The 26,887-nt window shown below is 41.6% G+C and overlaps 1 protein-coding gene across 4 annotated transcripts in view; it reads left to right on the forward strand.

Annotated features, from left to right (window-relative positions):
- The window catches only part of LOC101472406 (plexin-A1), a 314,386-nt gene that overhangs the window by 138,021 nt on the left and 149,478 nt on the right, over positions 1-26,887 (forward strand). For all 4 annotated transcript variants that reach the window (XM_004570017.4, XM_004570018.4, XM_076877989.1 and 1 more), the window contains exons 4-5: positions 10,500-10,631; positions 25,851-25,951. In XM_004570017.4, coding sequence (XP_004570074.1) covers positions 10,500-10,631; positions 25,851-25,951 — 233 coding nt within the window. The remainder of the gene's footprint in view (positions 1-10,499; positions 10,632-25,850; positions 25,952-26,887) is intronic.

The following is a 26,887-nucleotide window of genomic DNA, read 5'->3' on the forward strand; positions in this document are numbered from 1 at the left end:
TGAATTAAGGGCTCTTTTATAGACCCCCACTAGCAGAATTGTTCACTTATTTTAAAGAAATTAGGCTTAATATGAGGCTAGATTACGTTCAGTTACAGGTGATTTCTTTTTTTTTTTGTTGGGTTTATAATTTATTTGCTTATTTCTGCCTCGCTACAGGAGCAGGCAGATGATGTTATTGAGGGAGGAAGTTTAAAATGAAGTCAAGACAGCAGACAAAAAAGTCTTCTTATCTATGTGGTCCTTGAATGGAAAGAGACATCTCCTCTTAGTGTCTCTTGGTCATAAAGTGTCACTTTATCGCACGCGATCCCCATCTGGGATGTAAGTCAAAGGGATATGGTGACATTTTGACGCTCCCAGTGGCCTGCAGTCTTCATGATAAATCCTCACAGTGCTATAAGTGCTAATAACCCGTGCCAAGTTTTTGGGGAGGAACCGTAAACTCAGTATAATTCAAACTGTTGTCAGGTTAAAACCTTTGAGAATTTTTAGTGTGACAGTATCTAATTGGTCTTGCTTACTTAGCCACCCCTGTCAACTTCTGGCAAATAGTGGCAGATTAAAGCGAAAATGCTACCCCGCTGCTCAAAACAAGTGCCAGCGCAGAGCAGGACCAACATGTCAGGTGCTCCGAATCAGCTCTAATTTTGGAGTTGTTGCGTGATTTCATTTGTTCCAAACTTTTTTTTCTTTCTTTATGAGATGGATCGCACTTTTTTGGATTTAGTCACCAAGCTAATGAGTTCTGGAGCCATCACGGTATTGACAAAGGTGAATTTTGACAGACAAACCTTAACTGTCACATGAAGGTTAGGGAACGTATTACAAAAACTGGGTCTCAAATTAAGACGGAATTTTCCCAATCTGGTTTTCCAGGTATAGTACCTATTTTTAGAAATACTATTTTACTTCAGTCTCACTTATCTCAGTCAGGATTTCCTAATTACTCAATTAAACAATTCAGCTTTTATGTCCCTAACCTACTTTTCTTCTCTTTTCTTTCAAGCGAAACAACTTTGTAACCATTTGTTTTTTCTCTTTGTGCTTTCTATGTAAAGATGGTCTTTATGGGAACTTTACTATAACACTAAGAAAGTAAAGAGAGACTGCTAAGAAACAGAACCTTTGCCATATCTAGAGTCTAATAGATTCTGAGCTTATGAAGCTGATTCTTGTTCTGTTGTAGTCTGCCATTGGACCCCTAAATGGAAAAGTTCCCGAAGGTTAGATGTCTGTGTAACATGCTGTGTAGCATTAACTAGAACTGTTAGAACTAGAACTGTCCAGATGACTGGAACAAGCAACGTTTTAACAAATGTTAAAACTACACAGCTATGCATAAGCATAGCTATACACACACAATACACACATAATAGAGAAATTTAGCCACAGTTATAAAGTTTTTTCCCCTGTAAAACTATCTGCACAGCTGATAAAAAAAAACAACCTGTGTTTTGTTTCAAGACACATGAGGGTCCCAAAGTTTGACCTACACAGGCCCGTCTGCTCTCTGCCTTTAACAAAATGAGTGTTTGATTTTTTTCATTATCAAACGGTATTAGTTTGACTTGAAGTAATATATCAGTACAATTCATGACACTGATTTCAATGTGGCTGTCCATAATGCCTTAGCGGACTCCAATCAAAAGCACTTAGTGCTGCATATGCTGCTTTAATACATGGAAATAGTTATTCAGCAAATGTTTACCATGGGTCCCAACTTTACACATCACATGGTATCCAGGAATTCTCTGTCAGTCTCTGACAGGTTAAAGTCTCTGGTATTGTATTATATACTGATTTAGATATTGTACTGATGTCAGCTCTCTCTTGGAAATTAGATTTTTAATCTAATACTTTTGTCCATGTAGTGTATCTGGACCCAGGACACTCCCAAAATAGATTCTGCATCTTAACAGTGTCACTTCCTGGTTAAACGTTAATGTTAACACACTTTTTGGTTTCTGTAACACACTTTTTTCTTTTTTTTAGAGTGAGAAGTAATTTTACATTTAGAGATTTAAAATTTTAGAAGCTTCGCCTTTGATCTGGATTAAAATAATGCAACTATCACAGGCAGGAAGAGAATGCTCAGTTCAATATTAGCTGAAACGGTGGGCATTTAGAAAAAAAAAAGGGCCGATGGAGTGTCTGGGTTGAGCCACTTTTTGGAAATGCCTGGGCTTTAAAGATGAAACAAGAGAAAGCAGACAGAGGTTTAAGGGGGCTCTTCACCATTTTAAAGGAATCCATTAAAAGGCATTTAAAATAATCTTCTCTGAGATTTTTCGGGGAGTTTTCTCCAAAGTTGAAAGCATCAAAAGAGAGAAAAACGTGTGTCCGTTATTTTGAAGCAACAAACGTTTCTGTTCTTGCTAGTGTTCAAGGAAGCACGATCGGCCTCCAAAACTTTTTATCCAGCCACAATTTAAAGTTACGCGTGATCATTTGGCCTTTGTTCTAATTTAAAGTGATTTGACAGTACATTAATATTTTTTTTAAAAAATCATTTAAAAAATTGTGTATTGGACTGAAATCAAGAAGCTCGGTGTGTACTGTACGTTCTCTTGACCGCACCTCGGCACTGCTTGTTCTCTTTTAACCAGAGCCAACTAATGTTAGCTGTTAGCAAAACAGCTTCATAGTGGCATGCTGTCACCAACCAGCTGTCTGGCTGTCACTCTTTGTGTGTGTGGCTGTGTGTGCGTGCACGTGTGTGTGTGTCACCTGGGGCCCGGACTCCTGTTGTGAGAGCAGTGGTGCGACAAAAGAACGATGATTAATTTCACTCCGAGTAACCTGTCTCGCTTATGTGACTCTACCAAGCTGTGTGCACACTCGTGTGTGTGTGTGTGTGTGTGGGAGAGAGAGAGAGCGCAAGAGAGACCTAGACGTAGACTGTTTAGTCAGCAGGTGTGCTGTGATATGTTGAATGCCCTCCAGCCAGGGTCAGACACACACAGACACGCACACACAGACAGACACATACGTACTCCATAACTGAGACAACTGCTGTATGCATCCGTCCCGCCAGCTCGAGTTCATCCCTCATTTTCTTACTTTTTTTGTATTTTTTTGACAGTATTTTCTCAAACTCTCACTGACTGCTGGCAGTTCTTTTGCAAAGAGAACCTTGGTGTCAGAGTTATTAGTGTGCTTGTGTGTCTTTCTGTGTGTGTGTGTGTGTGTGTGTGTGTGTAGGCCAACCTCTCAGCAGATGAGCCCAAAATCAATTTCATTAGGGATCATGAATACAATGAGGAGCTGTTTCACACATACACACACGTTCACTGCTGTAGATTTCATTAAGGAAATGCCTTTTACTCTTCTCTCTGTTCCCTGCGCCATCAAAGGGAGACTTAAACATTTAGGACAGTGGGTTACGGCTTGTCCTCGCCGCACCGTTGTGACTTCGGTTTCAGCGAGAAATGCTAACAGTGTTACTGAGCTCTTTTCGCCCCCTCCGCCCCCATCTCTGATTCCCTTTCTTCCTTTTCTTCCTCTTCCTTTGCCTTTGTCCAACCATATAATTAGCTAGATGTTTAACAGCTGAGGTTGGACAGGGCACTGCCATGTCTGGACACAAACCGGCGCCTGCAGAGTCACACAGTTGAAAGAGAGAGGTCTGTGTCTGTGGGGGAAGCGAAAGGACAAGGGGAAGGCCTGAATCAGAGAAAAGAAGAAGAGGAGAAATCTCAAAAAGCAGCGGGGAAGGGAGCTGAAGGAAGCAGGGTGAGGAGGGAGAGATATGGGAATGAAATGAAGTGAAGAAATGAATGACAGGGTATGGTGAACGAACAAAGAAGCGAGGCAAGGAAAAATATTAGCAGGAATAAGTAAGTAATGGAGGAGAAAGGAATGGAAGATGGAGGAAAGGAAGTGGCTGGAAGAAAAAAAGAAGAGTAAAGGAAGTTTTAAATAAATGAAAGATGGGTCAGAGAACAGGAAGACAGGAATAATTGATAGCGTGTGATTGTGTTCTCCCAGCCAACCTGACCCAAAGGTGTGACCGGTGTTTGAACCCAGCATGGTATTAATCACTGCAGTACTCCAGCCAAACCTCATTACTCCCCTTTGTTCACTTTTATTACCTTGTCCTCCTCTACACACTCCTGACACACTTGCATGCGCACACACTGAGCGTCCCTCTCTCTGTTGTGCTACACCTCCCACCTTCACCCTGCGCTATCTGTCTCCATCACATCTCAAACCAAAGCCAGTCTGTGGGTGCATCTCCTCTCGTGCTACAAAACGGTAACGTGAAGGAGCTTGCCAAATTTGGGTCATTACAGTTTTGATGGCTATTAAAAAAATATTAACAGGTAGAACAGTTTGTTGATTGATCGAACCTTGGTGCTAATCAATCAAATATTTAACCCTTATGGTATGGTGGCCCTGTGAGGCCAAATGCACTGCAACTTAAGAAAACATCAGGAAATAGAAAAACACTGCAAAAGCACAGAACACAATAGAGATGGACTCACAAACTCACAAAACACAACAGAAGTATTTTTGGAGAGACAATAATGTGATGGAACAGCTGCACAGAAGTGACAGAAGCCAAAGTGTGCAAGGACTGCACTAAGACACGCTTTAAAGAAGCAGAGGATTTATCGCTTTTGTCAGGGAGAATATTTGTATAATACTGTCAATAAATGTTTGCTATTGATGCTAACAAATGGCTTCCCCTCCCTGGTTCTGCTGGAGGTTTCTTCCTGCTAAAAAGAAGTTTTTCCTTCCCACTGTCGCCAAGTGCTTGCTCATAGGGGGACATTTGATTGTTGTTGTTGTTGCTGTATTATTGCAGGTTCTCTACCTTACAATATAAAGCACCTTGAGGTTACTGCTCTTGTGATTTGGTGCTATATGTAAATACAATTGAATTGAATTAAATTAGAATTTTATATCACTTCCTTTGTGTTTTGAGTGCTTTTGCTGCCTTTTTCTGTTTGCTGGTGTTTTCTCAAGTTTAATGCATTTGACCTCTCAAAGCTGCAGTATGACAGTGTTATCTGTGAAAAGGACCGACGTCACAAGCACGTTAAATAATTGACAAATGGTTCACAGATCAAAATATGCAGGAAAACGTTGCCAGCTAGTTGTCTTTATTTCAGCTAATGATATGACATCAGGCTTAATCTGCCTGTAAGAGAGAACAACAAAAAACAAACTCTCAGGATTTTGTGGACTTGCAACCTTTACTGTTTCGGTTCACTCTTGCTGCCCTCACAGTGTCGTCTTACAACTGCAGGCATCTAGTTTCAATGAAAACCTTCTGAAAAAGCAGACCAGAAAACATAAAGCAATTAAACATATTTCCCTTTAGAGCTGATTATACAATATGAAATGAAAGATTGTACTTACATTCACCTGGTCCAAGCAAACTAAATTACAAACGCTTTGAATGTTAGGAGCCTGTTAACACTCCCGTAGCTATGGGTAGTTGAAGCTTTAGGTGGTGTCGGATGCCGAAAGCTTTAAAGTTCTGCATTCAGTGAAATCGTTTGCTGTACGCTCACTCAGAAGACTGTTGAATATATTTGTTGAACAAACGTCCATTACCACACCTTTGCGAAGCAAAATGTGACACTGACAAATTATTGTGGAGTGGAACATGTAGTGGTGTTGTGATATCTCCCGCTCTGCAGGCAGAGTGTATTAAAGGCAAGGCACTGAAAATGTGACAGTGCAGCAGCAGGTCTGTTGTCACGCTTTGGCATGACACTGTGCTGGACAACACCAACAAAGACTGTACGGATCCATGACTGCAAGAAGTCCCCTATATTAGAATCATCAATTAGCATAACACCACTAGATACCCACTTCTTGCTGTGAGGGAGCAGTGCTAACGGTATCGCCCGTATAACAGATATTTCTACACTTGCATTTTAACTATTAGCTAAATATTTAAAATGTAAGACTTTGATACTTTTCCTACGAGACTCTTTGTCTGCCACATCTGGCTATAGGTTGTTACACAAATTGAGACGGAGATCTTCAAGGAGAGGACCTTTGTTAGCAATTGGATTTTTTTTTGTCTCCCGCTGAAATTGAACATTGAGAAAAGTATGACACTGTTATAGAAGACAAAACCTTGTGGATCAGTCAGGGTGCATAACGGGTCACAAAAGCATGAGGCTTTGACATTTTCATACCATGTTTCAAAGAGTCACGTTTGTTTTCCTGTAGCAGAAACCAAAAAGGTTGTTCAGCCTGAACCCAAATGAGGCTTAACATTCCCCTTCAGGCTTGTTTGAAGATCATACCAAGGTAAAGATCCTACAATAATACAGAGCAAACCCAACAATCAGAGTGAGCACTTGGTGACAGTGAGAAGGGAAAAACTCCCTTTTAACAGGAAGAACCAGGTTCAGTTTTCAAATTTGCACATCTCAGCTCTGTAAATCTTTCATTAGCTCGTGACATCATAAATCCGCGTCACACGTTCAGGCCTTGTAAGCTGAGGTGAGCTCAGTAAAACAATCCGCTTTGAAGCCAAAGAAACTCTTTTATCAAACTCTGAACACGCATCATTTTTCACAGTGAAGATGTTGTGAGTGACAGGTACTTTAACCATAGCAGCAGCTGCTGGAATCTGATCATGAATCACTTTCACTTGTAATGGCCTCAGATGGCACCGACAACTGCCGCTGACATTGGCTTGCACGCTCTAAATATTAGTGTGTGTATTTTTTGTCTACCTGAGCAGTGTTTGTGTGCATTTAAGGGTTACAATGTCCTTAATATCGCCATTGGTTTGGTAATGAGTCTAATCCCAGGAGGACAGAGAGAGACACTGAGGTCTGAGAGTGGAACACGAAGGGATGGAAAAGTAGCGGATGTGCCACCAAAGTCAGCACGTGGGCTGCAAACTCATCAGGAAAAGTCACCTTTAACTTCCATTCAGAACCCAAAATAAAGAGACCATCCCTCATCGGAAAGGTCGAAGACATGATGTATGTCTTATTGCGCTGTCCTTAACCGCGACGCGCAACCTGTTCCTGCTTCTTCAATGTACATCACCTGAGAAAAGAGCATTAACTGCATGCTTGGAATATAAATGGACCTCTGTGCAGTGCAGCAATCCCCGCTCTGCACGACCCTTCAGCTACACTTTGAGTCGCCGCATTGATATGCCACTTTATTCTTTCTTTTTTTAATGCATTAAAACAAATTGATTACTGGATAATTAGAATGCAAATAGCAGCAATTAATGTTCAGCGCGCTCGTCGGTGAATGGCACCGCTGAGCAAGATTTTTAAAAATATGTATGATTGTCTCGTTCTAAAGAGGTAAACTAATCAGTAAAAAACCACACAGACACACTTACACAGTCTGTTTTAATGACTCATAAGCTGTCAGTAACATCAAAGCAGTAGGCTTTATGGGTTGCTTTTTTTTATAATCATCCTGGGAGTGGTTGTAAAAGCATATTTAATAAGTGCCTTTGAAAACAGGTAGGAGCTTTTTCTTTTTTTTCCAAGAGGAGAGCTGCTTTTATCTTATAGCTAGGGCTTGCTGTTATAATAAGTTCCAGAAAGTGAGAAACTGGACAAAACAGGACCATAAAGGAACTCCAGATGCCCCCCGGTGTTGCTTTTCTTTTCCCTTTTATGACTTTTAATTTAGTAGAGCACAGATGACACTGAAAAGAGAATTTATGTGTATGTAGGTATGCACATGCCATGTTAGAGAAGCTTCTGTAAAATAGCTCGCCACTCTTATCAATTCTACATGAACCTGTGCAGCAGAGTGATCTCATGTAATGTGCAGAGGAAGATTATTGTAGGGTTTTAAGTGCTGCCACTTCATCAGCATGGAGTCTCTGTTTGGACACAGTAACTTCCCGAGTGCAAAGGTCACGGAAGGAGAGCAAAAGAACCTGCGGGCTGGTAGACTCGATGAGAATCTACAGTCACTTGTTTCCGTTTGCGGTCTCCTCTGTGCCAGCTGACCTGAATCCCACTCCAACTGCCCTCTGCCCCGAGCTGTAGGGCAGAGCACGCTCTTTGCTCTTGCCCCCTCCCCGTTCCGCCACGGTTCTTTGCTCATCAGGAATGATCCCGCAGCCTAGGACGAGTAGCAGTTTTAGAATCATCAAATAAGCTCTCTCTCTCTTTTCCTTACCGTGTCTGCGTGCAAATGTGCGAGTGTGCGACTGTGTGCTTTTCCGCTGTTGTTGACACACAGAAAGAGACAGGGAGAGAGAGCAAAATCATCAGAGCCAGAAAAACAAGCGGACGAAAGGCCACGCTCGCTCGATGTCAATAAAAGTTACGGTTTGTGTGTCTGTTTGTGTTAGTGCGTTATCGTGTGGGTGCGACGCAGGGGCGGTGGGGGCTGCTGAAACAAATGACCTTTGCACAGTAACTAGCGCGATGCACCTCCTTCACACAGAACAACAATAGCACGAGCGGGGAAAAGGCTCTTTAAAAGTCAACAAAAGTTATGCAATTTGCAATTTCTCTGATCAGATCACAACGCTCAGACACAGTCTGCTACACAGGTCGCTTCTTATGCAGATAGCATTCCACTTCCTTCGCCAAAATTAGGCAAGAAAACAGTTTCTCACTGCTGTAGACTTACCTCTTATTTCCCGTTTCAGTCTACTTTTATCCCACTGAGTATCTCCTCAAAGCTGATTTGCCAGAGCACTTGACTTTTAACCAAAGCCGCTTCCTCCTCTTAAGCATCAAAAGCACATACAGCGATGACAGCCTGTCTGTTAATGAACCTTCTGTTCAGAGAAAGATTAAGGAAACTCTGGTAGTGATTTGGCAGATAATAATCACAGAGACTGTTGAGACTGAGGAGGAGGAGGAGAAAGAAATCAAAAAAAAAAAGAGGGAGAAAGAGCTGGTGGAGCGAGTGCAGAGAAACAGAAAAAGTTTCAGCAGACTATACTTCTGTCAGGTGATGGATGAGCAGATGGAGGGTCGGAAATTAGAAAGAGAAAGATCCAGACATAGAAGGAAAGAGGGAAGCTGAAAAAGATTTACTTGCTGCTGCAGGAGGAGTGACCCTCATAACGCTGTAATTTTGTTAGGAGACTAAACACCGGCAACCAAAGAACCATCATATAGCTGCATGTTGTTGGTACACCCTGAGTACCGTGGCAACATAACAAATATTAGAATTGCAAGTTTGAAATAAAGATACTTCAATTGTAATCTGTCGCTTTTAGTAGCATTTTTTCGCCTGATGGCAACATTTTAAGGAAACCTCTGAAGTGTTTCACTAGATGAAAAGGCTGCGGTTACATGAGGTGGAAGTGAATGCATCATTTTAATTTCCACGTATTGGATGAGAAAATGAATGATAGTGTTGCACGATATAGTCAAATAGTCAGATTGTCAAAACCATCCTGAACATGACGTCTTCTTCAAGGTCATTTGTCTGGGCGGGGTTGCACTACTCTTAGATTGCCCCCAGTCTGACCACTTATACTTCTTCTTCTTTGACGCTCATTGGAGCTCGGCATTTGTCAAAACAGCAAACATCAGGGAGTCATATCAGGATGGTACGGTATATGTCTACATTAATGATTTGACCCTGGGGGATAATTTGATGTTAATGTTGAGGAGAAAAAACATGGTCCTGGTTGCACTTCGAACCTGATGTGCCTACTTTTGGGTTTGACTTTGTGGACTTTTGAACTGTTGTTAGGTCTCATCGATGGTGATGCTTCTCAACATGAACATTGGGTCAGTTTGAGGCAGGAGTTTATGTTTGGAGTTTGGGGTACTTGGTGGGGTCACATATGTTCCATAGATCAACTTAGAAATAGCAGCTGGAAGCTGGAAGCACTCTATAGATGTGCAAAGGCACATCCTTTAACTCCATCAGGTCTAACTTATCATTGCTGAGGCCTACACCAACCCTATATTATGGAGAAAGGCTTAGAAACTTGGATGAACCAAAGATTGCCAAGCGTAGTTAAGGGTTGTCCTCAGTAATGACTCACAGGCCTAATCCTGTGAGGTCAAAGTGATCATTTGTGACAACTCCAATCGTAACCCTAGAGGCACGTAAACATTCGTTCATTGCATTGGAGCTGTCAGCTGATCGCGAGCAGACATTCTTGGCTCCATTTGCCGAGGTGTTCTTCTAATGACCACGGTTTCAGGTCATACGTCAATCAACAGTATTCACCACTGTCACTGGTAGTCTCTTCAGTCGTTCATTGCCAAAAGTTATTTCTCCCGTAGTCTCTTAAAGTTGCAAAGTATTATTTACTTTCTAAGGTTTCTGAGCGCCACCTCGCCATGAATAGCTTCCGTTGCATCTAATCAGACAGACACATCAGAATGTGCAACTTTGATTGAGATGCTGAACTTTTTATTTCTACACTTGACTAAAAACTGTGAGCTCTTTGGATTCATTTTTGTAGCAACAAAGACGAGCATCGCGGCTTCTCTTTTTCACACAGTTGTAAAACGATCATCTATGACTGCATTATAAGCGTGGCTTTACCGTTTTCCTCTGTTCTCTTACAGATACTGGTGAACTCCATTTCCCAGCCTGCCGTGTTGTATGAAAATGTTGTGGTGAGCAACGGGAGCCCGATCCTGCGAGATTTGCTCTTCAGCCCAGATCATCAGTACTTATATGCCCTCACTGATAAACAGGTAGGAGAAGTGCGTGCACACACGCACATACACAAACACTCCAGATGACCACGTCTAAACTAGAGATGAGCCTTTTAATGTACAGTTTCACAGCTGTTTTTATGTACATGTACACTTGCTGGCATACTGAAAGACACACACACACATACACGAACACACAAACGCCCTCATTGCAAATAAGTGAAGGCTGGGAAGAGAGAGGGAGAGGAAGAAAATGGAGACACTTGAAGAGCACCATTAAGAGCTGATGAGGAAAAATATATTAAAAATATACACGGGGGGAGTGAGCAATCAAGGTAATTACTCACATATAGTACCACATACTGGGCATGAACACATTTGCAGCTTAAGCAGCGTTCCACACACATGCACAGTTTTAGGTGCTAATTAATGTCATGAATTTTAAAATGCACCATATAGGATGAAGCCGTGCATACCTTCCTTCCACCGGGGATACACATTACACGCAACCCTTGAATGTTTACTTCAGGATATTCCTCACAAAAATCCTTGGTTCTCCATCTAAAAAACACCTGATCAACAACAGAAAATTACAGTTTAGCCATTGCACCAAGCGACCACAGAACTGAAAAGATGATAAGTATTATTATACACAGGCATGTGACGTTAAATTGGTTAAACTCCGTGGCCTCTCATTTTCCCACACTGACCTCATCTGCACAGCATTATGATATGCACGATCAAATCCTGGCGTATACGTGTCATTATCTCGAAATGCCTTTATCCATGAGAGTTTGATACAGCAGTCGCCACTCTCCCGCTCATCCCTTCTTTACCTGCACGACTCTTATCTCATAATGGTTAATGACCTTGATGTGATAACCTTCAACGAGACTTCCTCGCTACGTAGACGGTAACCGGCGTGTAAGTGCTGTGTAATTTACCAGCGATTAGACTTAATTGACTTCCACGTGTCTGAATAAGCACGCGGAGGAAGTGGAGTGTAACTGATACAAATGGATGTCGTAGTTGTTGACGTGACGGAGAGAATAAGAATCTGATCAGTCCAGGAAGCTGAAATGTACTCTAAAGAGAAAATGCCTAAATGCATATTGAATTACACTGAGTCGGGGACACACGTGCTGATTTTGGAAACTCGCGCTGAATTATGTATGCACACGAAGATAGAGTTGATTCATAATGTAATTTCAGTGCCCAAATTATTTATAGTTATGCTCCAGGTCCAGTTACAACATTAACACAATTAAATGCAGCAGAATGTGTGTGACCGCCTACATTTTTAACACTGCACACAGGAAAAGGACGAATTTCTTTTGAAATCTAAGCAGCTTGTAAAGTAACCATGTATCAACCCTGTGTCTGGGCCCTGTTCTGTTAAGATGACTCACATGCTTTTTAGTATTTCATTTTTTTCTGAATAGACACAAGTCCTTAAAAAATAATTCACTCATTATTCTATATATGTATTTATTAGTGCTGTTCAAGTAGAGCACATCTTTAGGCTAACTCTCTAAAAAAGAATAACATGTTAGTGTAGAAAGAAGAGTCAAGAGCATACTTTTTTGATAGAAAATAAAACAAAACATGCAGCAACATAATCATTATTAATGTCTGCCTCTTATTTTCTCATCCGATTACGTGTGCTCTCCATCTGATTATAACGTTTGCAGCACTTAGACCATAGCGGATTGATTGATTGTGATACTGCTATAATAATCCAGTGGCACATTATTATGTTCCAAGCATCGTTTGTTTTTTGCTTGGCTTGATCTGTCTAAAGCATTTTGGTACATTTATGGTTTTTAATAACCTCAGCCAGAATAATTTTAGATGTTCACTTTCTACCTTGCTCGCTAACTGCTAACAGTTTATACCAGTCTACCTCTTTTTTTCTCGATGGAAGGGATGCAGACACCTGTCAGAAAATGTATACTGATGACCTTATTGCAGTTAAAAGAATTTGAACTGTTTTTAACCTTCAGCTTGGTGCTTGTTTGGTTTTGGTAACTGAGGGTGCCTTACGAAATAGCTGATTAAGTCGACTGTTGGAGTCGTTATTCAAAAAAAGGCAATGTATTACACATTGCTTGTTACTTTCTTTGAATCGAATGCAATATGTTACTTAATTACCCGGAGAAAGTTATTATGTTGCACTAATCGTTACATTGCGTTCTTGTTACTTTGTAAAATGACCTGAAATGTGTTGTCTAATAATTACCAGTTAACAATTGAAACCTTAAGCTACAGTCCGACACACCAACACAAGTGTCATCATCCCAAAGAGGACACATAGAGGATCTTTCTTTTAGTGCTTACATATGAATACAAAGCTGACAACACAAGGAAAAATGGACAAAAAGAATTCAAAGTGATCGACACAAAAACATGAACCGGCAGAGAGAATTCAAGCTTCAACCCTGACTTCTCAGGGTTGGGACACTCGGCTTTAATATCACTCTGGGTTCTTGGCGAGCTTTGTGTTAGCATGCTGTCTGTCCAGACGCTTGCAAAAGCCTAAGTTCTGTTAACAGTATAATATGTTCTTTTTCTCTTCTGGGTTCAGTCTGTACTTTACCATCGTGGTCTTGTCCTTTCATGCAATAAAATAAAAATAAAATGTTTGATTCTTCAAAAGCTGTACAGCATCTGCCTGAAATTATATGAATGTAGCACGAGGGCGCAGGGAGAAAAGAAAACTGTGTTGCTGCTGTATTTCTTTTCTATCTACCCAGCATTCAGATAACTAAAGAGCCTTTGTAACACAAGTACAGTAGGTCAGGTCTCAGCCCAGCTATGTAATTTATGAGGGCAAAATGATATAATAACGTTCACTGGAAACTATAATCCTCAACCCTTTGAAGACTGGATTCAAAATCCCACCAAACGTCACAAAAGTCAAAGTTAAAAAATTGCTCAAGTGTTCCCTTAATTTTTTTAGCACTATATATTGCTCTGGGTTACCTTGAGGATTACAAAGAATATTCATCTGTGAAAAGACACTCTAAATGATATCAAATACAACTTTAGGCCTCTGTCCAACAACTCACTGCTTCAGCCAGCAGTGCTTAGCAGCTGCTCAGCAGGATGAAGAAAGTTCATGCTGAGAGCATTTGCAGATTTTCCCTTCTAATTCCTTTCATCTGCAACTGCTATTGCTACCAGAAAGTAATTTTCAATTATTAAAGGTAGTGTTTTATTTTTGATGAGCACTGATATGTCTGCTGCACGTTAGTGCAGTGACAGTAGGAGGTCAGCTGCTAGAAGAGAAGCCTTGTTGAATTCACAATGCTTCTTCTTTGACACGATCCAAGTTGATCCGTTACATTTTACTAATGTAGCCAGTGAAGAAGTACAGGCATTCACATGGAGGATTCTTTTTGCTGCACTTTAAAGAGGAATTGTTTTAAAACCCGAGGAGCAGATTATTATTACGAATCCAGGGTCGGGTAAAGTAAAAATAATGACTAGTGCCGCTCCAATATCAAATATTAAGAGCTAGCAAGCGCAAGCTAGCTTTAGGAAATCTGAAAGGTACATTATGTTTCAATTTTTGTAATCACCATGTTATATTTTGCTCATGAAATCCACACAGAAACGCAAAAACAACAAGGTGCAGTTTTACAAGAGGTTTCTGGAACACAGTGACTTCCTGGAGAGTTTGTTGAATGAGGGTTAACTTCATAGTAAGAACAACAGTCAAGGAATGCTAATTTGTGACCTTCAATGGTGCTGGTAGGGAGACACACTTGTTGTTTTCCTCTGTTTAAACCTTAGCTAATTTCCTGTTGATGTTGCATTCAGTTATACTGAGCGCCATCCATCTCCATCTGTCAACATTTTGAATGTTGACAGAATTACATGACGCATAACCATGTAAGCTCATTTTTGCTAGAGACCGATGCCGCAGTGGAAATTTGTTTGTTTTTTTAAAATTGCATATTCTCTGCCTGTGTAATTTTGTTCCTATGAAAGTCAGAATCACACTAATTGACAGAGAAGACAAAATGGATTGACCAACTCCTAGGAGAGCAGATAATGGCCTTTCACTTCCAGAGCTTCACCACTGACCAAATTTACAGTCCAGCCAGAGAATGAAGCAGAAAAGGAGGGAGCGAGCATGGGTGAGAGCTGAGAAGGTGGGAAAATATAATTGGTTTGGAGAATATGCTCTGTTCCTTTGTCTAACTCTTCCTGCTTCGTATTTGCAATATTCTTTTAGGGTTCGCATGTCAGTCTCTCTCAGTCAGAGTGAGTTTGTGTGGTAACTGCTCTCCCACTGGTGGCTTCACAGAGCATAGAGAGTAGAATGAGGATTGCCCCTCACCGCTGCATGTGAACTTGTGTTCCAGACAATAAAGGATCAGAGTGTGTGCATAGCCTTCTTGGCCTGCCGATGACGAGTCTCTTCCTAGCCAGAGGGTGCTTGGACACTAGTTAATGTGTTAGGGTTTAAGGTTGCTCGCCAAGCCTTGGGATCTATAAACTTCTGCATTTTTTTCAAGCCAAGAAAAACTGTATTTTTTTCCGGGGCTCTGAATAGAACTGTTACTCAAAGATTGAGTAACAGGTTAGAATTCACTTAGAGTTCTGGCATCTCGAAAATTACTCAGAAACTCCCAGACGGTAGTCCATGTCCAGTAGGTAAGGTGGGGAATCACACTGTAACGACTTTATTGTGCCAGACATAAACTGTATTTGTTAATTATTTTAACAAACACTTGTTTCATATATAATATGCAGTATGATTTGGCACAGATTTTTATGGTGGATGCCCTTCCTGATGCAGCCGTCCTATTTATACGGTTTGGGCCAAAACTAGGGGGAAATCTACACCATAGTTATATCATAACTGCAAGCTCCTCTGAGACCCTATGACAGGGGTGGGCAACTCCAGGGCCGGTGTTGTGCAGGTTATAGATGTGTCTTTGATCCAACACAGCTGATTTAAATGGCTAAATGACCTCCTCAACATGACTTGTAGTTCTCCAGAAGCCTGGTAATGAACTGATCATTTGATTCAGATGTGGTGACCCAGAGTGAGATCTAAAACCTGCAGGACACCAACCCTCATGGCCTGGAGTTGCCCACCCCTGCCCTATAATGAAACCTAACCTACCCAAACGCAACAGCTTGCAGCTATTGCGTTTGGCCTGTCAATTCTTCCTGTGCATTTCCAGCTACTTTTTTCCCTACAGTTTTTGAATTTATCAGTGAGAAAATACGAATAATCATCTCAATATAAGGAATAATAATCATATCATCATCATAAGGATTCCCAAATGTCAGTATATTCCTGGACGGAGACCGTATGAGACTGTATAAGAAGTAGAAAGACTTCTATCATGGCTCGCACTGCCGATATAACAAAGATTCATGGCAGAAGTCCAAGTCAGCCTGAGGATGTAAATATGTCTCAGCATTGTTTTACTTTGGCGTTTTCGGCCTCTCGAGGGGAGCAGGACATGCTGAAAACAAATTACTGACATCATCAATGTGTAAAGTCGTTATATGTTGGCAGCCAGTCGCCTTTATATTGAAACATGGTGTGTTTTTGATTGGATGAAAGTTTTTTTCACTTATTTAAACCAAACATGGGAGTGCTTTTGCAATATAGGGTGCGCTTGATCTGCATCAATGAGAGACAACTTCCCGCTACAAGATGATCAGCGATACTCCACCCTACTGGCTGATGTGCATGCACACTCTGTGACAGTCACATTCAGGAGTGAGGTGTACCTTGGTGTTGTTTGTCCTCTCCTCCTCCTCTCTTCCTCCTCTTCATCCCTTCATTTTTCTCTCCTTGTTGAATAATAGAAATGCCAAGTGATGAGAGCTCAAACATCAAAAAGCCCATTTCCCAGCTTGACAGAGCAATTTACCTTTTCCCATATTCACTCGCACATAATTAAAAGTAGTGGATTGGACTGCAGCGTATAGACCGCATATCTGTATAGCAGCAGTGAGTCACATATAAGAAGGCTCGCGAATGTAGAGTGCAAAAACATAAAACTGATTCACCGCGAGAGGAGAGTTTTCGATTAGCGAGCGATGGATTTACACACGGCTCCTTTTGTGTCTTTGTGAGACACACACTCCTACACGCACACACACACACAGCCTCACGGTGTTCTTTCACTCCATGTATCTTTGTCTGCCTCCAGCTTTGGGTCCGTCTCTGTCTTTTCAGTGATATCGCATCATTTTTGTGCTCATAAAAACAAGCAGCGGCACTAAATCAATTTTATCATTGCTGTTGTTTCCTCGTTACATGTTCAAATTGTTCTGATCTAATAAAAGCCGCGCGCTAAAGGGAGATTTTTCATACTGTCATCACCCTCTGTCGATGACGTCACCAAGACAGATATTTCTTTTTCCTTGCGTGTCCCTATGGATGACATCACCTAACTGCTTGAAAGTAAGTGACTAAGTGGATTACAGCTCATAATCTATTGATTTCTGCTGTACCTTTGCACCAAAGGACTTACTTATCATATGATTATCCGCCCTGATTCTAACGTGCAGCTTCCTCTTCATTAATTCCCCTTCATAATGAGCTATTCTTTTATTTTCAGCTGGACTAATACAGCCTGAGGATTTTTGATCTACTTCTAGTATTGATGCAGACAGCACCCAGTCTCTGATCTTTGCTATGTAGTAACATCATGACCAGATTTGCACTATTGAACTCAAAGGGCAAGGTCACGCCACTGCGCTTGTAAAACAGCTTCATTAGGTCGCAAGTTAGCAGCGAATGGCCTCGCCCCCTCCTTCCCCTGCGAAGCCTCTCAGACAGTGGCATAACGGTCCAATGATGTACATCCGTGTATCGATTTTGCTACAGTACAGAAATGTACTGAGCTGTACTGGACTGCACAGTACAGAAACTCTACCCCTGGCTCCACATCAGACAAGGTTCATATTCAATTCACTCAGCATTTACTGTACTTGGAGGTCATGCAGAAAAGAGTGCTGTGTGCTTCTTTTATGACACTTTCCCTGGTGTTTTTCCAACTTTCAAGTGGCTAAAAAAGTATTATTGGAGACATGTACAGGATAAATAATGAGATGAGGATACAGAAATCTACTAGAAATGCCCTTGGCCCTGTCAGCTAATTGGTTGAGTTGAGTTTCGGAGCATGCCTTTGCATTTGTTTGCATGGGCGTATTGAAATTGGTGACAAGGAGGTTTATTTATTTTTTTAATGCTGAATATTATTTAAATGTTGTCTCTGAGTGTGACATCGAAGCCCTTCTGGCGTGCTGGGCTCTCAAGTTCAAGTGTAATGCTTCAATTAAACTATGAATTGCTTCAGGATTTATCCATGAAAAACACCCTTTTTAAAAAAATATTTTTTTGTCATATACTTTTCACAGCGTTTCACAGCTGAAAAAAAGTGTCTCCAGCCTTTTCTGAAAGACTGTTTCTAAAGTTGACAACAAGAGAGGAAGTGCTGCTTGAAGTGTTGATGGCGGTTGCTCCTGTGCTCATTAACAATCTGCGTGAAGCCCACTGGATATGTTATAGGTTGGACATGTAATGAAACTAGAAACTAGAAAGTACACGTCACTATCAAAATGAAATCTCCAAACCCTGTTTTATAAATGTGCGAAAGAAGAGAAAATGCATGGAAATACAGTGTTTTAAAGAGTTTGAAAGTCAGTATGAAAGTAGTATTTAGTCTTTCTTGTCATTTCATTAAGTAGTCTTCATGAATAGTTCTTCAGGCTTCTTAAAGGTCATTCAAAGCTCTTGTTCTTGGATGTTGGCTGCCTTTTGTTCAGTTCAAGAAGCTTCAACATTGATTCGTTAACGTTAAGTTCTGGCTTCTGGGGAGGCCAATCCATGACATAGTGTTGTTCCATTATATGTCTTCCAGATATGCTTTCACTCCATTGGCACTGTGCTTCCAGATCATTGTCATGCCGAAAAATGAAGCTATTGCTGATCAGATGTTTTCCAGATGATATTGTGTGGTGGATCAAAATGTGAGGGTAGCTTTTTGCAAATCTAGTGGCATCACTTTTGGCAAGATCCCCAACACCACTTGCTGAAACGCAGCCCACATCACGATAGAGCTTCCACCATGTTTTGCAGATGGCCGTGGACACTTACAGCTGTACCTCTGTTAAGACCTCCACTCCTCCACTCATTTTCAGTCCAGTTCTTGTGTAATTTAGCATATCTCACTCTTTTCTCCCTGTTTCCCTTCCTTGGGAAAGAATGGCTTCTTGACAGCGACCCTTCTACGGAGACCATTTCTGGTAAGACTTTAGCAAATGGTAGATAGATCAACTGAAGGGCCAGATATATCTCTCAGGTCCTTATGTCAGGTCTCCTGTTTCTCAAGGACATGACTTTCAGACATTGTTCATCTGCTGTAGATAGTATTTTAGTCCTGCTGCTTTTTCTTTCGAAATACACCCTTCCTGTTTAATCACATTTTATAAGGACGTGATGCACACTGTGCTGAGATATGCCAAGGTTTTAGCTGTTAGCAAGTTTTTGAAATCAAACTGTTGCTGCAAAAAAAAGCTTTTTTGTGCTTGTCAAATGGTGTTATGTTTGATAATTGATTCAAAACAAGAAATGGGAACAATTTATGTAATTATGCGACCGGCGGCTAGTAAAAAAAAAAAGTGCTTTAAAATTGGTTCAACACTGGTTCATCCTGCGAGTTAGGGGCCTTTTTTACATTGGCCAGAGTTAAATGGTTTAACAAACAAAAAAATGCTACTTTCAAATTTTTCAGGCATGAAGACTGGACTAAAATTAATGAATAAGCTGCAAATGTCCATAAAAAAGCTTTGAAAGACCTTCGGAAATCCTATTTCTCAAGAACACTATAGAAATGGAAATAAAGTCAAGGTCCTTGGAAGGAAAATATAAAAATAAGAGGTGTGGCTCAAGACTTTTGAACACTGATGGCACTACTGATGTCTAAAACGTTTAAAAAACGAATGAGAACTTTTGAAATCTTGAATTTAATTGTATTTCTGAAAGACTTGACGGCGTGCATTTACATATTTAAAAAAAAATTGCACTGGCATCTTTTCAGATGACATATCTTTCTCCTCACCGACACACAAACACGGATGCGCACAAATCCTTGCTGTCTGTCAGCGAAGGCAGAGAGATGACTGATCGGCTGATCAGAATGTGATTTGTGAGACACTCAAAGAGACAGACACTGAAACGGAGAGCGATGGAGAAGTCTTAATGTGGTTGGGAGCAACAGCGTGACTTGGGTTTAAAAAAAAAAAGAAACAGGCTGAAGCTGATTTGTAAAATCTCAGTGACTGAGAGCGTGAGATAAAGAGACAGGAAGTCAAGAAGGACTTAGGAGGCCATCCTAGATCATTTTGGTTTCATTGCTCGTGCAGATTTCTGGTGCCATGAATCATGCATATCTGTGGCTAAGAAGACAATATATGTAAAATAATATGTTTGTTTTATAGGTTTATTTATATAGATCTTTTCATCTCTTTCATCTTGCACATGCTAACGCTGTACTGCAAATAGTAAATAATCAACTTAGCTTAGCATAAATACTGGAAACAGGGTGTACAAACAGTAGGGTGTTGAGTTTCTCAACACAGACTCAACCCAGTGTTTCCCTTTATTGTCATCTTGGGAATGTGAGTACTACGTGAACTTATGCAAGGAAGAATGCACTTTTAAAGGGTTGACTCTACAAGAGTTTGTTTTCTTGCTAAGCTCTGTATTGTTCCCCTCTCTGCCTGTTTCTGCCCAAGTTTGTGTCTCGCAGTGGCTACTTGTGATCTATGGCCTCATTTGGTGTGTTTTTGGTCTGTCCAGCCAAATTCATGACAGATGAGGGCATATCAGAAAGATAGAAAGGCAGAGAACAGGGGAATGGATATGAGACTTTATTTATTTTTCTTAAACAAGCACTACTGAAACTGATATTCGGACTGTCCATTATTTTTGTGTGTTTATAAGTCATCCAGCATCGTTTCAGTGTATCCTTTGCACATAATTTAAAGTGTAAGTTGTGCATTCAAACATTGCACCTCAGCGTGCTTACATTACCACAGATAGCATATTTGCATGCACTTAGTTGCTGGTAACGTGTGCATTTGTGCAGTAGTCTTAGAATTGGGCTCATCCATCAGCCTATTGTGTAGTGATAGCGCCTTATATTCCTCGCCATATTATACAGATGGGACAATTACAGCTAGGCCTATAGCAGCAGCTAGCTTGGGACCAAAAGGGCCCCATATGTGGAATGAAACATCAGTCGCAATTACATTTGTGTGTCTTTCTCATCTATCCTTCCCTGTATTCCTCATTTCCACCCTCCTCCATCTAATCCACCTCCCCCACCCCACAACCGCCACCCTCCTCCTTCCTCTCATCTGCCACTAGGCAAATTAAGAGGCTCTCTATCATGACCCAAATGAGAGAGGCTCATTTGTAGCAGTTATTTATTTGTAATAAACTATCCCCCCAGTCATCTCCTCAGCTCTGCTCTCTCTCTACCCTCCACTCTGGAAACATGGCAAAAAAGAAAGAGAAAAAGCATCTGAATGCTGCTGGGGATACACCCCCCCCCCCCCCCCCCCATTCAAACACTGTCCATTATCATTTGAAGACTAAAATGAATGTTTAAAATGGACATTTTCCCTCCGTGATCTCATTCTTTCTGTCTTCCACTACCTCTTCTCCTAATTCCCCTGTCCTCCCCCAGCCTCACCTCCCGCCACTGTCCACAGATGAATGTGTTTCCCCTCGGCAGCAGCAAATAGGCCACGGATGAAAATGCCATATTTAATATAAATAGGTGGTGCTCACTTATGTACTGTCTCGCTCACACACACACACACACACACACACACACACACACACACATACACACACACACACACACACACGCCAATGCTCCCCAGCCACCTCAGTAAGACAAAGAGTCTTTGGCTGAGCATCTCCCGTTTCCCATCCCATTATCTGTTTTCTAAAACTCAATAATTGAACTGTTCCAATGGAATACATCATCTGGCCCACTATCACAAAATCCCATTGAATAAACTTCTCTCCCTGGCTATTGTGCTTGAGCATGACATGTTTTTTCTTTCCGTCCTCCCTTTATCAGATAGGCTGTATAACTACCGTGGTATTTGTCCAGCCGCAAGTAATGACTGCAATTTGCTGCTATTTGATGTCCTGTAAGGGGCCTGGGCCTTGTAATGGTAGCATTATAATAGTTACCAGGCACAGGTTACTATTACCATGTTATGAATCTGCCATAAGCTATTGTGTCCAACTGTACATTAGAGTGACACAGGAGGAGGATATGTACAGACTGCGAAAGAGATGCTGGGATTACTGACATCTAGTTGCGGTATTTGCTGTTTGTATTAAAGCTGTCTTGGGATGTAATGTGCAATTGGCTCATATAAGGAACGGAGTTTACCATTATACTTTAATCCAGTCCTGCATTTATAAGTTAGACTGCAATTATTTGCAAACCTTCACCAATCTGTCTGACAGTGGTTGCAGTGAGTTTGAGTCATGCAGGAATTATTTAGACAGATCTTTTTGCCAAGATCACCGGTCGCCCAGAGGTGAAGGGTGTTGTATGGTGAACCTCTGGGTGACCGGTTGGTTGCTTCAAATACTCGCAGTCGGTCACCAAATGTGAAAAATTTCAGTGCAGTCACCTGGCAACCACAGATTTTTTCTCCAGTTTGCAAGGAGGTTATCGTCCCATTTTTACTGTAGTATGACTGAGCCATGAAAATATTAAAGGATAGACCTGACACTCATGTAGGGTTCATCAAAGCAGATTGAGTTCATTGTTAAGTTGAGACAGACACACTGTTTTCCCCATACTATCTACAACTTGAGCAGCTCCTACCCAAATGCTCTTCTGGTGGTCATCAGAGGCTGCTTTGGGAGGTGAGAATCATGTGAATGGGGAAGATTTTGAGCAGCGGAAGGTGCTGTAAGCAGAGCAACAGAGAGTACAGGAAATTGGGATTTTTAAAAAAAAGCATGTTGACATTAAAACCAACATATGCAATCATGTCTGATCAATCATGCGGCAGCTGTTCAAGAATAAGACATTAAAAGAGCATGATTCAACATTTGAAGTTTAATAAGTTGAAAAACGGTACGGTGAAGGTAGGGTTTCTTCTTTGAAGCTTTTTCCACTGCTGCGTCTGCAGCTGCCATTAGAATTCATCCTCACCACCTTCCAGCTCACCTGGTGTGCCTCCTGCCTCTGCAGTGTTATTGATGTCGTACCTCGCCTATCTGAGGAAGCAGGAGGTGTGCATGCACGTTCTCGTGTGTGAATGCATCCTGGGTGGTCAGTGATGTATTTAAGAATTTAACAACTGCCCCAGAAAACTTGTCTCAAACTCTCAATTTAGTCCAGAGAGTAACTTTCTCACTGGCGTGTGCTTGTGTGTGTGTGCTTGCCTGAGGCAGTTTCCTGTCTGCCAATCTACCTGTCACTGCCAAACAGCATCCAGTAAGTTCAGATAAAATACACAGATTCTGATACGCTGCAGATTACGGATTTATAAAAGAAAAAGATTAAACCTGAATGTGCACAGGTGTGATTAAAGCATTTTGCAAGGGATAATTAGTCAACTTCTTCTACACTTTGGGTATAATCCAGTGTAACTTGTCCTTCCCGATTATCTTGCAAACAGATGGTGAAGGCAGCAGTATACAACATGCATGTTCAATAATAATTGCAGCCATCTGTTGACTTCTCAATGCTAATTTCTGCAAGTTTCACCGTGGCCTGATGTTCAGATACATCTTCAGTTGCGCTTTAAGAGACTGATACATTTGGACAATGTTGTTTGATGTCCTTGTTGATAGAGAGGTTCCCCAGTTCCTATGCAAGAGATCAAGTTTCATCTTAGTGCAGTCATGCAGAGACACAAATGGCAGCTACGACAGATTTAGGAGACAAAAGGAGTAATCCTCGATGTTTATCTTAATGGTGTTAAGTACAGTACCACAGTATCATGCATTTGATTATTGCTTATTTTTCACTGGAGTGCTGCACAAAGCTGGTTTATGTAGTTTTTGGAGTAAGTGACAGACAGCCTAATAAAAATGTAGCTGCAGAAAAGGCCTTACAGCTTTACGCTAGCTAATTTTGAATGTCTGTGAAGGTTCTCAGTCATCCAGGTCATCGTAGTCAAAGGAGCTTGCAAAGAAAAGCGTCTGGACTTCTTTAAGTTCCTTGAAGAAGTTTTAACCTCTCATCTCTCTAGGAGTGAAAGAAGCCATCTATGTCCACTGTGGAGCGACCATCTTTGAACAGAGGCGGGGGTTTACGACACCAACTCTCTGCCATCTATAATCCAGTTTTGAGATCTCTTCCCAGACGCCTTAACGCCCACTCACATCCTGGGCCATCTGATCTCAGGAATTCGCATGATAAGGTGGGGCCAGGTTTCACAATGAACTCACCCGAAACTCTGGCTGATTGGGACCCACACCCAGTTTCACACCTTGGCTCAGGCGATTAGAGGATCATCAGGGGGTCCTTTTGTCCCTCTGTGGGGGGATACTCCCACTAGGTTTATATCTGGGACTCTCCACCATTTGACCTTAGAACTGAAGAAGCTTCTCGGATGAGAGGTGAAACATCTTCAAGCAACTTAAAGAAGTCCAGACGCTTTTCTTTGCAAGCTTCTTTGACTAATTTTGAATGTACACCCATTAGTTTGGGAGAGTTGTAAGGGACTCGATAAGAAAAGAATCGTCAAAATTAACATAGTAAAGACAAAGACAGACAGACTTAATGTGGGTCAAGGCAAAAAAAGGCTGCAACCTACACTAATTCACCATGATTGCTTCTTTGCTTTAAACACACTAAAACTCTGTAGCTCCCATTTAAGTCTAGAGCACTATAGCCAAAAGAGGATTGCTCTCTACTGCAGTAATTCATATTTGGTGGAATGAAGCCTGGATTATACTCAGCTGCAGACACGGACAGCTCGAGCCCCGATGACCGAGTAGTCATTACCGTTGCACTTCTTTGAAGTCTGCTGCCTGGACATATGCATAGTTGGTGCATTGTAAAGTGAATTCTCTGCGGATGTGTGCGTGGACCTCGCACTCACTGTCTGATCTTGAAATTTACATCACATGAACCCAAGAGGACCCTAGCGGACTCAGAAAATATAAAACCTGCTTGTTTTTTTATTCTGGGACTTTCCTGCCTTTCCATACCCAGATAGGAAAGAGCATAATGCAGGAAAGGCCCACCTCACTGCCCTTCTAGAGCAGTGGCAACATGTGTCATACAAGCTTGATTGAGTTAGATACAGTATGATAAGGAAGGGTGGGGTGGATGTGGTTTGCAAAGTGCTTGCACAGCAACTGTAGGCAGGCGAGTACCTAGTGCACCCTATATGAAACTTGTCAACTGGCAATTTCGAATATTTTTAGCTGAGATAATCCTAGTTGAAGCCAAAAAAATGAAACTCTTGGTCAGGCTAGAGGAATTCTTATGCGATTGCCACATCAGCAGGTTGATTTCGACCCTTTAGCATCAAATTCCACAACAATCCATCGGGTATTGATCCACCACTACCCAACCAAACGACGACTACACTGACGATTGCACAAAGCAATGTGCCTAAACTTGCTATATGTGTCTAGTTATAGCTCGTCATCATAGGCTGAACAGCAGTCTTTATGGGGAGTGTGAATCTGATCTTGATGATCAGATTAGCACCTCTAATCCTGAGGGGCTAAGCTGATTTTTGATGCATACAATCTGCGCAGTGCTCTTAGATCTTTTTGCTTTGAATAAATTGCAACTGAGTTTTATTCTTCGGCGCGCGACAAGGAGAAATTATCAATGCCTAAAAATACACAAATTGTTTGCTTGCATCAGAACTGTGGGCAGCACAGAGTATATGTATTATAGAGATAAGTTCTTCAGAGGGTGTGTTTACATGTTTGTAGACCTCTACTTTTCTCCCTCTAGCTACCTTTATATGCAGCAGTATGGAGTTGTAAGCAGCACTTTCAGAGCTGTTTATCTGTGATAGTCACAGTGGGCTTGTTCCTTTAATCTCATGTTCCAGACGCAGGACACCTCCAGTAGATCCTGTTCATACCAACCCTATATAGTACAAGCTGTTTGAAGGTGGTGTAAACAGGGTTTCTGTGCAGCTTTAACCAAGTGTGTTTGCCGAATGCGTGCTTATGTGCGTGTTTTTTTTTCTCCGTCTTCTTCCTAGGTCACCCGTGTACCAGTGGAGAGCTGTGAGCAGTACACTTCCTGTGGAGCCTGTCTGGGATCAGGAGACCCTCACTGTGGCTGGTGTGTGCTGCATAATGTGTAAGTGCATACTCTTTACTGCGTCGTATGTAGTTGTTCCGGTGGTTGCTCAGTGGGTGTTCTGCACTTAATTACAGTCTGTCACTTCAACAGAGTTGTGAGTTCTGCCTGTTTATGCTCATGGTAACCACATTATGTGAACCTGTTTTGGCACTGCATTTGTCAGTGTGTTCTAACACAACAAATGCCGTGATTTAACACCTTATATAATGACTTTCTTTTGAAAATTGTATTTAGATAAGTGTATCTGTTTTTCTTGGATCAATAATTGACAAAAAATGTGTCACTCAGTGTCACCTACACTGAGGCTTAGACCTGTGACTTACTCATAAACATGGTCTGAATGCTCTCATTTTACTGGGGTGGCTGTAGCTCAGGTGGCAGAGCAGGTGGCAGAGCAGGTCAGCCACTAATCAGAAGGTCGGTGGTTCGATCCCAGGCTGCCTCCTGGCTGCATGCCAAATATCCTTGGGCAAGATACTAACCCCATGTTTGCCTACTGGTGGTGGTCAGAGGGCCCGGTGGCGCCAGTGTCCGGCAGCCTCGCCTCTGTCAGTGCGCCCCAGGGCAGCTGTGGCTACAATGTAGCTTGCCATCGCCAGTGTGTGAATGTGTGTGTGAATGGGTGAATGACTGAATGTAGTGTGAAGCGCTTTGGGGTCCTTAGGGACTAGAAAAGTGCAGGCCATTTTACTATTTTACTATAAAGCAACACTTTGAAAGCACATCAGATCTCGGTGGGGAATGTGTTATCAACCTACAGGTAATGGTAAATACTGAACAATATTACAAATTACAACATTCTCCAGACCCTGTCACGTCTGTCACATGTGCTCAGGGTGAAACTGCTCTCATCTGTGAACAGCACAGGGCCCAATAGAGGATGTGGGGCCCTCAGGCCACCCTCATGAAGTCTGTTTCTGATTGTTTGTTCAG

This window comes from Maylandia zebra, linkage group LG20 (genome assembly GCF_041146795.1).
Source record: "Maylandia zebra isolate NMK-2024a linkage group LG20, Mzebra_GT3a, whole genome shotgun sequence".
Taxonomy (NCBI): domain Eukaryota; kingdom Metazoa; phylum Chordata; class Actinopteri; order Cichliformes; family Cichlidae; genus Maylandia; species Maylandia zebra.